This window comes from Pipistrellus kuhlii, unplaced genomic scaffold, assembly GCF_014108245.1.
Source record: "Pipistrellus kuhlii isolate mPipKuh1 unplaced genomic scaffold, mPipKuh1.p scaffold_m20_p_1, whole genome shotgun sequence".
In the NCBI taxonomy this organism is placed as follows: Eukaryota; Metazoa; Chordata; class Mammalia; order Chiroptera; family Vespertilionidae; genus Pipistrellus; species Pipistrellus kuhlii.
In genome coordinates this window covers 145,405,066-145,420,626 of record NW_023425404.1, presented here as the reverse complement: position 1 = coordinate 145,420,626, position 15,561 = coordinate 145,405,066, and the positions used below count along the sequence as shown (strand labels likewise).

General features: G+C 40.8%; 1 protein-coding gene across 8 annotated transcripts in view; it reads left to right on the top strand.

Annotated features, from left to right (window-relative positions):
- HERC3 (HECT and RLD domain containing E3 ubiquitin protein ligase 3) overlaps nucleotides 1–15,561 on the top strand; it is a 91,998-nt gene that overhangs the window by 30,785 nt on the left and 45,652 nt on the right. For 6 of the 8 annotated variants that reach the window (XM_036452893.2, XM_036452995.2, XM_036453087.2 and 3 more), the window contains 6 exons: nucleotides 2,375–2,451; nucleotides 3,323–3,544; nucleotides 4,487–4,578; nucleotides 6,216–6,346; nucleotides 7,161–7,321; nucleotides 9,451–9,527. In XM_036452893.2, coding sequence (XP_036308786.1) covers nucleotides 2,375–2,451; nucleotides 3,323–3,544; nucleotides 4,487–4,578; nucleotides 6,216–6,346; nucleotides 7,161–7,321; nucleotides 9,451–9,527 — 760 coding nt within the window. Of the gene's footprint in view, nucleotides 1–2,374; nucleotides 2,452–3,322; nucleotides 3,545–4,486; nucleotides 4,579–6,215; nucleotides 6,347–7,160; nucleotides 7,322–9,450; nucleotides 9,528–15,561 lie in introns of those variants that run through there. The other 2 variants (XR_004990615.2, XM_036453154.2) reach the window with 2 other exon arrangements.

The window sequence follows — 15,561 nt, the reverse complement described above, 5'->3', positions numbered from 1 at the left end:
CTGGCTCTATTATTTATTAGAGGAATGACCTTGGCAAATCAACTTTCCTAAGCTTCAATTTCTTAAATGTAGTTAGGTATTGTGAACCTTTACAGATTTATTAGGAGGATAGATGAGATGAGTAGATAAAACACAATAGCCCGGCCAGCATTGCTTAGTGGTTGAGTGTTGACCTGTGAACCAGGAGGTCATGGTTCGATTCCCAGTCAGGACATGCCTGGCTTGCGGGCTCGATTTCCTATGGGTGGTGTGCAGGAGACAGCCAATCAATATTCTTTCTTACCATTGACGTTTCTGTCTCTCTCTCTTTATATATGTCCTCTGCTCTCTACCTTAAGGATATAATTTCCCTATTTATTTTTGTCCTTTGATCTGCTTCCCTTCTGTAACTATGCTTGTGACAAGGGAAATGTTGATCCATAAAGGAAGAATTGTTGAGAATTTGAATGGAAACTGGTCAGAAAAGGGACTATTGCTGTATAAATTTCTGAAACATTGGTCTCCTAGTCAGTAACTAATGCTCCAGTTTTTTAAAAAATAGTGGAGTTATTGTATAACAACTATTGACACATGCAGCAATTTAGATGAGTGTCCAGGGAATTATTCTGAGTGGAAGAAAAACCAATCCCAGAGGGTTACCCAGTGTATGATTCTATTTATGTAATATTCTTGGAATGACTAAATTTTAGAGATGGAGGATAGATTAGTGGTTGCCAGGATCTAAGAATGGGGGAGGGAAGGAGTCGTTATAAAAGTACATCATCAGAGAATCCTTGAGGTGTTGGGACTGTTCAGTATTTTGACTATGGTGGTGGATACATGAACATACACAGGTGATAAAATTAATACACCCTCAGAAATGAGTACAAGTAAAACTGGGGCAATTTGAATAAGATTGGTAGATTGTATTAATCCCAGTATTCTGATAATGACAGTTTTGTAAAATGCCACCATTGGGGAAAGCTAGACAAGTATATAAGGGATCTCTCTATTATTATCACTGCATGTGAATCTACAATTAACTCAGTATAAAAAATAGTTGGGTACTATTTGCTACTAAATGCATATGTGAACTCTATTTTAACTTCTTTATATCTGAAAAAATAAAACATTAACAAAATTGATAGCTACCAAACTAATATCCGCCCCTATCTATTTCCTAAAATACCCCACTCCCAAAGGCATGTCCATCTGACTTTTATTTCTATGGCATCACTTAATGAAGAGGAGTGTGGCAACTTGTGAACATTAAAATAGAGAGCAGGAGATATTCCCAGGCTTCCCAACTCTCTTGGCAGTGCAAGGTACCTTACATGGTTTTGTTTTTCCCCCCATTTAATTCTTACCCCTGTAAAACAGGTACTGTTCTTATCTGTCACAAGCAAGCAGAGGAATGCGATTTGAAAAGTAACCATATGAAATCAGGGTTTTGGAGGCATTGTCCTTATTATTTTTTAAAAATTGTGGTAAAAAAAAACACAACATAAAATTTCCCGTCTTCACCACTTTTAATGTACTGTAGTTCAGTAGTGTTAAGTATATTCACATGTGGCCAATCTCCAGAACTTTATCTTGCAAAAATTAAGCTCTGTACCCATTCAACAACAATTCCTCATTTCTCCTCCCCTGAGCCTCTGGCAACCACCATTTTACTTTGTTTCTATGAACGTGGCTGCATAAGGTGCCTCATAAGTGGAATCACATTATACAGTATTTGTCTTTTTGTGACTGGCTTATTATGTAAGTTAGCATATGTCTTCAAGTTTCATCCATGTTGTAGCATGTGTCAGAATTTTTTTTTTTCTTTTTAAGGCTGGTTAATATTCCATTTATATGCCATATTTTGTTTATTCATTCATCTGTTTATGGACACTTGAGTTGCTTCTACCTTTTTTGGCCATTGTAAAAATGCTACTGTGAGCGCGGGTGTACAAACATATCTTTGGGACCCTGCTTTAGATTCTTTTGGCTACTTACTCACAAGTGGGATTGCTGGATCATGGCATTGCCCTCATTTTGAAAGTCATTCAGACACTAACCATATTTCTTAGGGAATTCGCTCTGTAGCTTTACTCCATTTTGTAGTCCCTGAATTGGAGATGGCAGGTTGGAATTAACAGAGGGTGTGGTAATGGGTTTATGTGCAGGAGGTGTTTTTGTGTGTGTGTGTGTGTGTGTGTGTGTGTGTGTGTGTGTGTGTTTTGAGGCAGGAGATAAGTGAAAGACCTAATAGAATTATATCATGCAAGATCATATATTTGATTTTTAAAAGTCTTTTAGGAAAGATGATGTTATTTATTAAAGCTATTTTTTTTTAAGGTGGGGATATTGTTTGTGGATGTCCTTCTTAAAAATGAAGTCTTTTCTGTTTTAGGTTAATACAAAAGCTGAACCAGCAGACAATCTTACAAGTTTCCTGTGGCAATTGGCATTGCTTGGCTCTTGCAGCTGGTAATGTAACATTGAAATATATGCTCATGTTAAGTTATGTTTGCGACCAATTCTCCTTGCATTTTTGTGTGATGGTATCTAACTGGAACCCTTTAATCAGCTGGTTAGTGTTTATGTGTTCCTGTTGGACGGTGGCCATTCTCAGGCACCCTTACTTTTCCTAGGTGAGAATGATGAAAAAGGCGGTCATCACAGCTGCCCCAGGTCTCTCCAGGGGAAGAGAAGCAGCAGACAGGATTGTACCCAAGTGTTCTTGAGCATATGAGCCTACAGAACTTGGGTTTTTCTTAGCTTCGCCTCACTCTTAAGCTCTGTTCCACTATTGGTACCCCAATAAATGAAGAAGAAAAAGTTAGAGAAACCTAAGCCAGCAAATAATACTGTATTCTCTATTAGAATAAATTTGAAGGAAGTCTACAGTAACATGTCCTGTTCTGATACTCTGTGGTGTAGTTCAGTTCATGCCGAACCTCTTGGAATCCTGGGTCTCGTGGTCTTGGGGTGATCAGATGTAGTTCATCTTGCTTAGTGGCTTTAAGCCTGGTAATTGGCCTACCTATTCAAAACTGAATTGTCTTAAACATTTGATAATTTATTTGCATAAATGTTAATAGCCTTTGAAGAATAAGGCTTAGCTTATCTCTCTGTGGTTAAGACAAGTGGGAGTTTTGATTAGGACAGCCTGACATCATGAAGTGACTCTGCTCTCTTGCTCTTGGGCAAGTTTGATGTATGTATGGGATCAACTAACAAATGATCCTAGTGTGCAACTGTATTGTTCTAATGAGATTTTTTTTTTTTTTTTTTTTTTTTTTTGTGGATGGAACTTGTATCATTTCTGGTAATACTAGTTATCCTGTTCTTATTTCAGATGGTCAGTTCTTCACCTGGGGAAAGAACAGCCATGGGCAGCTGGGCCTGGGGAAGGAGTTTCCCTCCCAGGCCAGCCCGCAGAGGGTGCGGTCCCTGGAGGGGATCCCGCTGGCTCAGGTGGCTGCAGGAGGGGCCCACAGCTTTGCCCTGTCTCTCTCAGGAGCCGTTTTTGGCTGGGGGATGAATAATGCAGGGCAACTAGGGCTCAGTGATGAAGAAGGTAGGTAAACTCTTCATAAACACCTCTTTGCTCAAAAACACATTTGTTTAACACGTGTGTCCTGGGGATCTATAGTGTGCTGAACCCATGTTAGGTACTAAGGGTAGTGAACAAAGCAGATAAGACCTTGGCTTAGTGAAGATTACATGTACTGGGCGGGCACAAACCAGTAAGTACATAGCATGTCAGGGATGTGAGAGGGAAATGTCCTGTTTTACTTTGGTGGTCAGGGAGGATGTCTCTGGTGAGAGGATGTTGGAGCAGAGCCCTGTAGGAAGTCAGTAAGAAAAGTGGCATATGGCTATCTGGGCAAGGAATGCTCCTGTGGAAGGGAACAGGATGAGCAAAGGCTGTGATGCAGGAAAAATACGTGGTAAGCTCCAAGAGAGTGAGCTGGGGAAGAATAGCAGAGCTGGAGGTCAGATGGACAGTGTAGGTCAGTCACGTAGGGCCTGACAGGGCAGGTTCAGGATTTTGGCTTCTCTCAGTGAGGGTTTTGAGGAGAGGAGTGATTTGTCTTGACTCTGGCTATCGTGGCCCCCTGGGGAAAGCTGGAAGAGCAGTATGGAGGTAGTGGGAGAAAAGTCAGATTTTGTATCTACTTTGAAGATGGGACCAGTTGGGTGTATGGTTTTAAATAAAGAAAGGAAAGGTTGGAAGGATAAAGTTACCATTTATGAAAAGAGGAAACCTCTGTGTGTGGTGGGGTATGGGCAGGAGGTGGGCAGGCAGAGTTGGGGAGTGTGGGGAAACTGTGAATTGCATTTTAGATATATTAAACATGAGATGCCTGTTGGACATTCAAACGAAAATGCAGGCAGGAAGATAAATATGTGAGTCAGACATCCAGGGGACCCAAAATTCATACTAAGATAGGATGTATCAATATATTTCATCTCAAGGGCAAATGGCAGTGACATTCTGATGTTTATCTTGCTCCAGATCGAGAGTCCCCTTGCCATGTGAAACTTTTACGAACGCAAAAAGTTGTCTATATTAGTTGTGGAGAAGAACACACAGCAGTCCTCACAAAAGTAAGGGACTCTGGAGTATTCTGGAATAATGTGGTACTGGGTATGACATGGATGATTATCACTGATTAATTATTTTATTATTTTTTATCCTTACCCAAGGATATTTTTCCCATTTATTTCTAGAGAGAGTGGAAAGGCGGGAGGAGGGAGGGAAAGAAGGGAGAGAGAGAGAGAGAAACATTGACATGAGAGAGAGAAACATTGACAGGAGAGAGATTCATCAATTAATTGTCCCCCACAGGAGTTCCTAATGGGTCTGGGGATCCTGCAGCTGAGGTGCGTGCCCTTGACTGGAAACTGAGCTTGAGACCTTTCAGTCCATAGGCCAACGCTCTAACCACTAAGCAACTGGCCAGGGCTGATTAAATTTTTTTAAATTGTTTTTTAAAGTGTTTAGAGAGAATGGTGATGGTGCTTAAAATAGTTTTATGTAAATAAACTTAAAATATAGTATATGTAGCAACATTCTGTGTTTTTTTAAAATAAGTTATTTAAATACAGGGTGGGTAAGAGTAGGTTTACAGTTGTTCATATGGCAAATAGTACAATCTCTCTATATAAAAGTTTAAGCGATCATGCTACCGTCCAACTGTTCGATTAGCCGGTAGGTATGATGTTCACTGACCACCAGGGGCAGATGTTCAATGCAGGAGTTGCAGAGCTGTGGTGACTTGGCAGTGGTGGTTCTCGCGTGACGCACCCCGGAACCAGAGAGGAGGGAGCCGGATTCCTCGTAGGGCCACACAATTACACCTTTGACCGTGGGTTATGTTGTTGCTGGAACACTGCTGGCCCAGATCTGGTTTACTGCCGAGCTGTGGTGACCGCAGACTCCCTTCGAGCCTTGGTGCTGGCCCAGGTGCAGCCTTCCTGGGAGGGACCAGGGGAGGTTGGCTCTAAGGCGTGTCCAGCTGTCTCACCCAGAACTTCCCCACCAGCCTCCTTCTAATTAATTTCCTTTCAATGTGCATGAATCTGTGCACTGGGCCACTAGTAATAAATAATGATACAAGAGTAAACTCTATTTTGGCTATTCACAACTGTAAACCTACTTTTGTTCTACCCTATATCTAGAGAAGAGCAATGTAATTAACATTTGAAAATTATCAACCTATTTCTTTTGCTTTTAAAACAATCACATCTAGAGAGAGTGAAAACTATTTTCATATTGGATAAACACAATTTAGAGTCACTTCAATAAAATACCTTAGCAATTGTTTAAGTGTATCTTTTAAAATATTTGGTAACTCCTTACTTACCATGGGGTTTGTAGAGCATTTAATTTTTTTATACATGAAGGATCATGCATTCATTTCATTTCATCTTTTTATTTGTTTCTCTCTTTTTTTGTTTTGCTTCCTAACACATCATTGTAGTTTTAAACAATTTTTAGAGTTTACAATTGGTATACATTCCCTTGAGCAGTGCTGTCTTTGTTCCATAAAGATATCTTAAGTTCCTTTATTATTATTTTATTTAATGAACGTCCCATAGAAGTGATCTTGGCCCACTATAAAGTGAGCATAGTGGTTTTGTTCAGGCCATTTGTGATATGAATTTTGTATGCAGAGGGTTTGAGAGGAGTGTGCTCAAACTCAGCAGTGCAGTGCAGTCATGTGATGTTTGTTCCTCGTTAGAGTGGAGGTGTGTTTACCTTTGGTGCTGGTTCCTGCGGGCAACTTGGACATGATTCCATGAATGATGAGGTTAATCCAAGAAGAGTTCTAGAGCTGATGGGCAGTGAAGTAACTCAGATTGCTTGTGGCAGGTGAGTGCTCGCTCCCAAGAGCTTCCTACTATCTATCCCATCTATTTATGTAAATATATTTTTCTTGATTTCAGAGAGGGAGAGAGAGAGAGAAAAACATCAATGATGAGAGAGAACCACTAATCCGTTGCCTCCTGCATGCTCCCTACTGAGAATCAAGCCTGCAACCTGGGCATGTGTCCTTGACCAGAATGGAACCTGGGACCCTTCAGTCCATAGGCCAACACTCTATCCACTGAGCCAGACCAGCTAGAGCCATAGTAGCTATTTAAACCCAGAAATGGATCTTGTCTTGTAGTGATGGAGAATGTGGTTAGACCTAATCACTATTATTTTAAGAAGTCGTAGCTGCTGCACACCTAATGGTGAAAGTTTGGAGAGTTGGTTCTAAGCAGGGTGTGGTAAGGAAGGGCTTTAGATAAGCAGAGCAACTTGGGGACATTAGGGTTCTTTTGGAATAAAGAGTAGCAGGATGTGGGGAAGACATGAAGAAAGGAAAGTGAGAGTCTCAGAGGACTTATAGGAAATTTTGCCTGATCTACCCACCTTCTTCCCTCTCATTCTAAAGGCCAAATGCAGCAGGACACCCAGCTCTTTCCAAGACTTGCCATCTTCCCTGTGGCCACGAGCATCAGAAGGATAGGAGTATGGGAAGCCAGCCACTGTGAAAAGAGCCACCTAGAAATATGGGGAGGCTTTCTAGGGGCATGCCTAGGAATTGCTGTACTCAACATGTGGACGTTCAAAGTCAGAGTCTGAATGTACAATATATCCGTATTCAGTAATTATTTTTAATTTAATTCTGTTTCCCCAGACAACACACCCTTGCCTTTGTGCCTTCTTCTGGACTCATCTATGCATTTGGTTGTGGAGCAAGAGGTCAACTAGGAACTGGACACACTTGTAATGTGAAGTGCCCGTCTCCTGTGAAGGGTTACTGGGCCGCCCATAGTGGTCAGCTTTCAGCCACTGCTGGTAAGAGTGATTTTCATTAGAATTTAATGATATTTAAATGATAAAAACAATTTTTTAGAGAACATGTTTCTATTTTTTTCCTTGAGATCTTTTGAAGGAATGAATATGAGGTTTTTTTCTTTTAATATCAATCAACAAGTATTTGAGTACTAACTATATAGGTGAGACCCTGAAGAATAAAGCAGAAAATGTTCTTTTGGCCCCAAGAACCTTGGTAAACATTTTAATTATGAAAGTTAATGTTTATTGAATGCTTAACCAAGTTCCATTACCATGCTAAGCACTTGGGATAACTTTAAAAACTAGTGGTTGTTATCCTCATGCCAGTGACGAAGAGACCGACTCTTAAGGAAGTTAAGTAACAGAGATTCTGGGGCAGGATTTAAATTCAGCTCTGCCTCATTCTAAAGCTTTTGCTCTTAATACTTGCATTTTGTTACTTTCCTTTATTATTTTGGTCATAAAATGACACAGTTTCTTTTATGTTATTGTCTCCTTTCCTTAAAAAAAGTTAAATAGCATAGTGTCCAGAATAAGGCAGGCAGTCAGTGTGAATAAATTCAGAGGCTGCAATGGAGCTGGAGAGTCATTACAAGCAGCATAATTTAATAATTAATTTTGAAGACTAAAGTGACACTTTCAGGATTATCGGAATCTTTCAGGACAGGGACTGAATCTTGTCCTCTTTGTAAACCTGGCTCAAACTTCTCACTCAGTAAATATTTGTGGGATGAATATGAGTGTCTAAAAATGTAGAACTTAAAATATAAAATAAACAAGATTCCCACCCCCCCCCCCAATGTTCCAAAAAGTGAAAGAATGGCTTAGTGTCCTTTTTGTCATTTGTAAATGTCTTTTTCTCAAAATATTGTACTTATTATGCTAGGAATGTATGTTTAAAAAATATACTAACTTTAAATACTCAAGAGTTTTATAGTTTGAAACCTATAGTCTTGAACTTTAATTACAACTAACTTAGGTGCCTTTTCCTTATGAGATCATAAATTTGTGTTATGATGTTTGCCAAAATGATTTTATAACATAACATAAGTAGGTACATTTCAACTTATTATGGTAAATGCTGTGGTTTTAGGTAAATGCTGTGGTTTTACTTTCATGGTAATGTGGGAACACAGAGAAAGGCATCGAGGAGTATTCCAGTTAGAGGAAGTTTGAGCTGTGTCTTTTATTTTATTTTATTTTATTTTATTTTATTTTATTTTATTTTATTTTTTATTTTATTGATTTTTTACAGAGAGGAAGGGAGAGGGATAGAGAACTAGAAACATTTATGAGAGAGAAACATCGACCAGCTGCCTCCTGCACACCCTCTACTGGGGATGTGCCTGCAACCAATATACATGCCCTTGACTGGAATCGAACCTGGGGCCTTTCAGTCCACAGACTGATGCTCTATCTCCACTGAGCCAAACCTTTGGCTTGAGCTATATCTTGGCTTGAGCTATGTCTTATAGGATGGTTTGGAGTTAGCCAGGTGGGGGACTGTGAGGAAGTGGGTGCTGCGTACCGGAATGGCACAGTTTCAGGAGCACTGTTCCGATTATGCTCTAGAAGTCACCATTCGTGGAAACAGAGTGTGTGCTGGTGGCAGCAAAAGGAAAAGGCATGGAGTGGTACTGTATGAGAAATAAAAGCAGCGTGATGGCATTAGAGATTGACCGCAGACACAGTGTGATGAGATACAAAGCAGGGAGTAGGGCATCTAGGTTCTTACATGGCAAGCTTCATCCTGAAGGGGCTGGGAGCACCACAGACGCTGAATTATTTGTTAGGCAGATGTTACTGTTCATAGTCCTGACCGTTTTAAGTTGCAGGTCAGTGGCATGACAGAATTAGAATGAACAGTAGAAACGAGGTCAGCATTAGCTGGCACTTGGGGAGGGGATGGAGACAGGGTTAGAGGTGGAGGCTACCATTTGATATATTTATTTTTAATGGAAGTAGAAACAGTCCTGGGCAGAGAGCCAGGAGACAGTTTTTTTTTCACTTCTCTGACATAATTAAACTGGATAGGAAACCATTGTGAAGGATATTTTGGAATATTAGAAAAGGGATCAAGGAAAAACTTTAATTATTGAAAAATATGCTGTTGAAAATTTTTTTGACAGATCGCTTTAAATATCATATTGTTAAGCAGATCTTCTCTGGAGGAGACCAAACTTTTGTACTTTGCTCCAAATATGAGGTAAAATTTTCTTTTGACTATTACTTTGGGGGTTGAATGGTGGTGAACCAGTATTTATTTTAATAAATAATTAAATGGAAAAATAAATAATTATACAAGAACAATGTTTCTCTTTGTTTCTACCAGTTTATCTTATTAAAATAAGCAGACTAAACCCTGAAGAGGTTAGCTTCATTTTGCTTCCTTGAAGTGCCAATATTTTTTTCGGGTATTTTAATCATAGAGTTCTAATTTATAATTTAAAATAATTTGTATCTATATCTGTTCCAAAGGAGATTTAAGGATACCTAGATAGTTCATACTTACTTTGGCATTAATAGAGTTCCTGTTTCTTTGCTTCCCCCTGAAGTAGTGAAAATATTATATTAGGTGTTTGAGAACTTAGTGGGTTTCTTTTTTTTCTCTTTTTTACATGATTGAATATATACTAAATATAGAAGAGAGACCCCAGTATTTAACTATCCTTTCTCATTTATGATCTGCTTATTGCACCACACTCAAATTTTCCTCATATTGTCTCCTGCATCACATTTGTGTGTAAGTCAGGAAGAAGGAGGTTCCAGTATCTTTCGTGGTTGAAGGTAGGAGAATATGGCCTAAGGCAGTAGTCGGCAAACTCATTAGTCAACAGAGCCAAATATCAACAGTACAACGATTGAAATTTCGAGAGCCAGATTTTTTAAACTTAAACTTCTAACGCCAGTTCTTCAAAATAGACTTGCCCTGGCCGTGGTATTTTGTGGAAGAGCCACACTCAAGAGGCCAAAGAGCTGCATGTGGCTTGCGAGCCACAGTTTCCCAACCACAGGCCTAGGTATCTGCAACAGTGCTTTAATTCATTGCCCTCTTCCTGGATGAGGAAAATCATTCTGCAACCAGCACCAGAGAATTGCCTTCCATCCTCTCTTCTACTCTTGTGCTTTCTCTCCTCTCCTCTCTCTTGCCCACCCTGCATTGATCCTTTTCCTGTCCTAGAGGAGCAAGGAAGGGGCATTGGTGAAGATAAAGGATTCCAAATTGGAAATTTTCCCCATTGGTCTGATATTTTGCCGTCTATAAATATGAAATGTTCTTACCTTCTAATTAGTATAATTCTATGCTTTAAGTAGAAAAGGTTGTGGTGGAGCCCGAGGCTGCTGGTTGGGTAGTTAAAACTGATAATTAGACATTTTCCAGGTCAGCAGCCTGAAGAAGGTTGGGTTTAGTGGCACCATCTGGGGTGATTGGGAACTCTGACTTTAGACATATTTTAGACCCAGCTTCAGTGCTTCACAGAGAAATGTTGAGCAAAGATGAAATTATTCTGTGTCTTCAAGATGCCAATAAAGTGAAGTATGAAAAAACACTGAATCTCTGCAGATTAATAACTTTTTATCCACAAGTAGAGTTCAAAGTACTCATATCTCAAAGAAATTGACTTGAATAATATTATTCGAAATATTCAAAAATAGTTTTCCTGTGCAATTCAACATAAAGCTTAGTTTCCTTCTTTTATAAATGTTACTAGAGGCCTGATGCACAAAATTCATTCACTGGGGGTTGTGGTCCCTCAGCCCAGCCTGCACCCTGTCCAATCTGGGACCCATGGAGGGATGTCCGACTGCCCATTTAGGCCTGATCCCGGTGGGATCTGCCTGATTGCCTCTAACCGCTTCTACTGCCAGCCTGATCACCCCCTAACCACTCCACTGCCAGCCTGATCAATGCCTAACTGCTCCCTAGCCAGCCCGATTGCCCCTAACTGTCCTCCCCTGCTGGCCTGGTCATCCCTAACTGCCCTCCCCTGCAAACCTGGTCCCTCCCAACTGCCTTCCCCTGCAGGCCTGGTCCCCCCCAACTGCCCTCCCCTTCTGGCCTGCCCCCCCAACTGCCCTCCCCTGCAGGCCTGGGTCCCCCCCAACTGTCCTGCTGGCCTAGTGCCCCCAAACTGTCCTCCCTTGCTGGCCTGGTCTCCCCCAACTGCCCTCTTCTGACGGCCTGGTCATCCCCAACTGCCCACAACTGCCCTTTCCTGCTGGCCATCTTGTGGTAGCCATCTTGTGTCCACATGGGGGCAGCCATCTTTGACCACATGGGGGCGATCATATTGTGTCTTGGAATGATGGTCAATTTATTATATAGGATAGAATCCTATATAATAAAGAGGTAATATGCAAGTTGACCATCACTCCAACACACAGGATGGCCACCACAAGATAGCCAGCAGTGGAGGGCAATTGTGGGTGATCAGTCCTGCAAGTGAGGGCAGTTGTGGGTGATGAGGCCTGCAGGGGAGGGCAGTTGGGGGCGACCAGGCCTGCAGGGGAGGACAGTTAGGAGTGACCAGGACAGTTGGAAGTGATCAGGCCTGATGGAGGACAGTTAGGGGCAACCAGGTCAGCAGGGGAAGGCAGTTAGGGGCAATTGGGCTGGCAGTGGAGCAGTTAGGCATTGATCAGGCTGGCAGAGGAGGGGTTAGGGGGTGATCAGGCTGGCAGACAGGCGAGTGGTTGGAAGCCAGCAGTCCTGGATTGTGAGAGGGGTCCCAGATTGGAGAGGTTGCAGGCTGGGCTTAGGAACATCTGCCCCTTGTGAACAACTTTCATGCACCGGGCCTCTAGTCTTACATAACACGGTGGGGCGAAAGTAGGTCTACAGTTGTTTGGTGAAGGCCTAGGGAGGAAGAAAGAGTGAGGTGAAGGGGGTCATTGGGGAAAGAAAGGAGGACATTTATTTTTCAATAATAAAGATAAAGAGAAAATAAAATAATATAATCCTATATAATAAAGAGCTAATATGCTAATTAGACCGAACAGACAAACGACCTTCTGAATGTCCTTCCAGATGAAGCCAAGGCTGCTAGGGCTGCAAGGGCTGAGCCCCTTCCTTGCACAAATTTTGTGCATTGTACCTCCTCTAGTAAATTAATAAGTTAATTAAAATTAATAATACAAGAATAAACTGTGTTTCAAGTACTCACTACTGTAAACATGCTTTTGCCCCACCCTGTAATGTCCCTGAAGAATCTTTGCTCCTTCTGTTGTCCAGTCTCCAGTTCACTTATGCCAGTACCAACATTGGCCTTTACAGTCCCCTTTCTTTATTCTGTTCTGTGTTCTTTTGCTATTTGCTTCAGGTTTTCTCCTACAGACCAGGTCTTGCAAATCTTATGTTTAGGTTTATTTTTCTTTGCCTAATTCAAGGAATCATAAATCCTGCCAAAGCCAGTTGTCTCACCACCACCAAAATGGGTTCTGAATCCAAATGTAGAGATCACATCTGCTGGTCTTATACATTTTGGTTAGTTTTCCTTGAATTTCTATCTTTGGTACTGTTCCCTTCTAGGGATGTCGATGACCATTTGTTTCCAGCAACTTCCTGGTGTGGATAGTTACTGGGATGTTCGTGATGGCAGCCTATCCTTAAGCAGCCAAAGAGGAAAAAAAGCTGTAGTTGAATTTTAAATTTACTGTAATTAACACTGATGTGGCTAGCAAAGAAAACATGGACGAGAAGGAAGTGAAGTAGGCTAGTGCTTTGAAGTAGGCTAGTGTTAAAGAAACAGGGAAGGTTAAAGTGTAAACACTTGTTAAGAGTGGTATGCATTAAAAATGTAAGATTGCAAGGAAAAAAAGAAAATAAAAATAGAGTATCACTTGGTTAAGGTGTTGATCTTTTTTACAACCTGAAACCTGTACACTTTTAAGCCATTAACCGTAGATTTCTTTTTTAGAAATGGAAACTGATCAAATCGTGTTTATCTTGCTACCATTATCACATGAAGAATCACTTAAAGAACCAATAAAAAGCATCTGTGTAGTAACAGGCTCCATTTTTGTGAAATGCTGACTCATTCATTTATACCAGGCCTGAGGAGGAAGAAGGGAGGGGAGGAGTTTTTTTATTTGATTCTAGGTCTTGGCAATTTAGTGAGTGTAAACCATAGTCATTTTTCCTCTCATCTTGTTCCCCGGATAGGATTGGAGAGGGAATGTCGTTGGGATTGTGTTTTGTGCGTGTGTGTGTGTGTGTGTGTGTGTGTGTGTATTTGTCTGTCTGTCTAAAAGCCTGCTGTCCTATATAATAAAATGCTAATATGCAAATCGACTGAACAGCAGAGCTACTGGTCACTATGACGTGCACTGACCACCAGGGGGCAGATGCTCAGCACAGGAGTTGCATCCTGATGGTCAGTGTGCTCCCATCGCTCAGCCAGACGCTGGGCTCACGGCTGAAGACCACAATGGTGGTGGAGGGAGACTCTCCTACCTCTGCAGTAGTGCTAAGGATGTCTGACTGCTCTGGGCTGAGGGATCCTCCCCCGCTCCCCCTTCCCACCCCGAAATGCACGAATTTCGTGCAATGGGCCTCTAGTTTGACATAATCCTCTTTTCTTAGAAGAGTTAATCTCAACCTAAGTTACTCATTGAAATCACCTGGGGCCTTAAAAAATACATGCTGATGCCTCTAGGGATCTGATTGAATTGGTGTAATGTGACTTGGCCGCCAGGATTTGTAATTGCTCTGGTGACCCAAGAGTAGCCAAAGTTGAGAAACACTGTCCTAGACCAACTTTTTCATTTTGGCCTGTATGTAATTAGAAGACATTGATTAGAAGAAAATTGATGCTTTTTCTTAGATCTTTAGGTAATTCTGAAATTGTACTTTATTTAAGGCATCTGTAGTTTATTGGGTGGACATGTAGGAAAGAATGAGAAAATAATTCCATATCTATATTTTATGTATAAGTATGTGTTCAGCTTCACCCTTCGGTGGGGGAAGTAATTAAAATTTACATAACATCAGTAGTTTAAAATCAGAGTGTGTATGTGCTCAAATGTCTACTTTGTCTTAGGATTTTTCTCTATATAATTCAAGAAGACTTGTCTGTGGCCATTTTAGTAAAATAATTATCAAGAACCAGATGATCAAAAACTTCGGCAGGCATCTCTGATTCGTTACATGACCTTCTCTTTTTCCCTTTTAATAGTATCTTAACTCATAATTATGGGAAAAAACAAGAAAATTTACTTTGAAATTTGTATTTTTATGTGTAGATGCAAACTAGAAAAAAAATGATCATTTTATGAATTGGTGGATGAATGTTCTAATATTATTTTTTGCTCTTTTTAAAAAATCTATGTAGTTTATTAATTTCAGAGAGGAAGGGAGAGGAAGAGATAGAAACATCAATGATGAGAGAGAATCATTGATTGGCTGCCTCCTGCACGCCCCCACTGGAGATCAAGCCCACAACCCCAGGTGCCCTTGACCCGAGTCAAATGCAGGACCCTTCAGTCTGCAGGCCAACACTCTATCCACTGAGCCAAATCAGCTAGGGCACTTTTTGTTATTTTTACTGACAAGTATAGGAGGCCTAAAGCACTTTCAACTTTTTCATAGTTCTACATCAAGAACAGGATTTGGGGAAAATTAGTTGAAAAGGGGAAATTTTTTAAAATAAAACTGCTTTTTTAAAAATAAACAAACAAACAACAACAAAAAAAAACCCTCACTGAATAAAGGATGTACAGTCCTGGGCAACATTTGGAATTTTTAAGTCCACTATTGACATATCCTTTTGCCACCTTTATAAATTTATAGCTATAAACTTGGAGCAAGAAATTAAGAGGCATTCTTTATAGATTATTTGCAATATACATTGTAAGAACTTTTTATAATGTATTATGTTGGAGTTCAGTGAATAGTTATGGCACATGAGTTATACCTTAAAAACCTTGATATTACAGTGATTCAAAGCCAAGGGGCAAGAAGTCTGAAAAACCTGTTTTAATTTCTCTGGGAAACAAACTCTGAGGCTGAGATTTATGTTCAGAAAGTTGTTTGGGGGAGTGCACTATAGAACAACATTTACTTGGATGAAGGAGTCAGGATTGGGCAGAGGGAGAAGTTGAACTGCCATCAGTATAACTGAGTCCCTGGCCAATCCTTGGGGAGCTCTGAGGTTGGGGTGGCCCTTCAGCCATTCCTGAGTTGAGGCACAGGGGCTGGACCTTGCTGTCACACCTCTAACTGCCACCAGATGGGAAAGGAG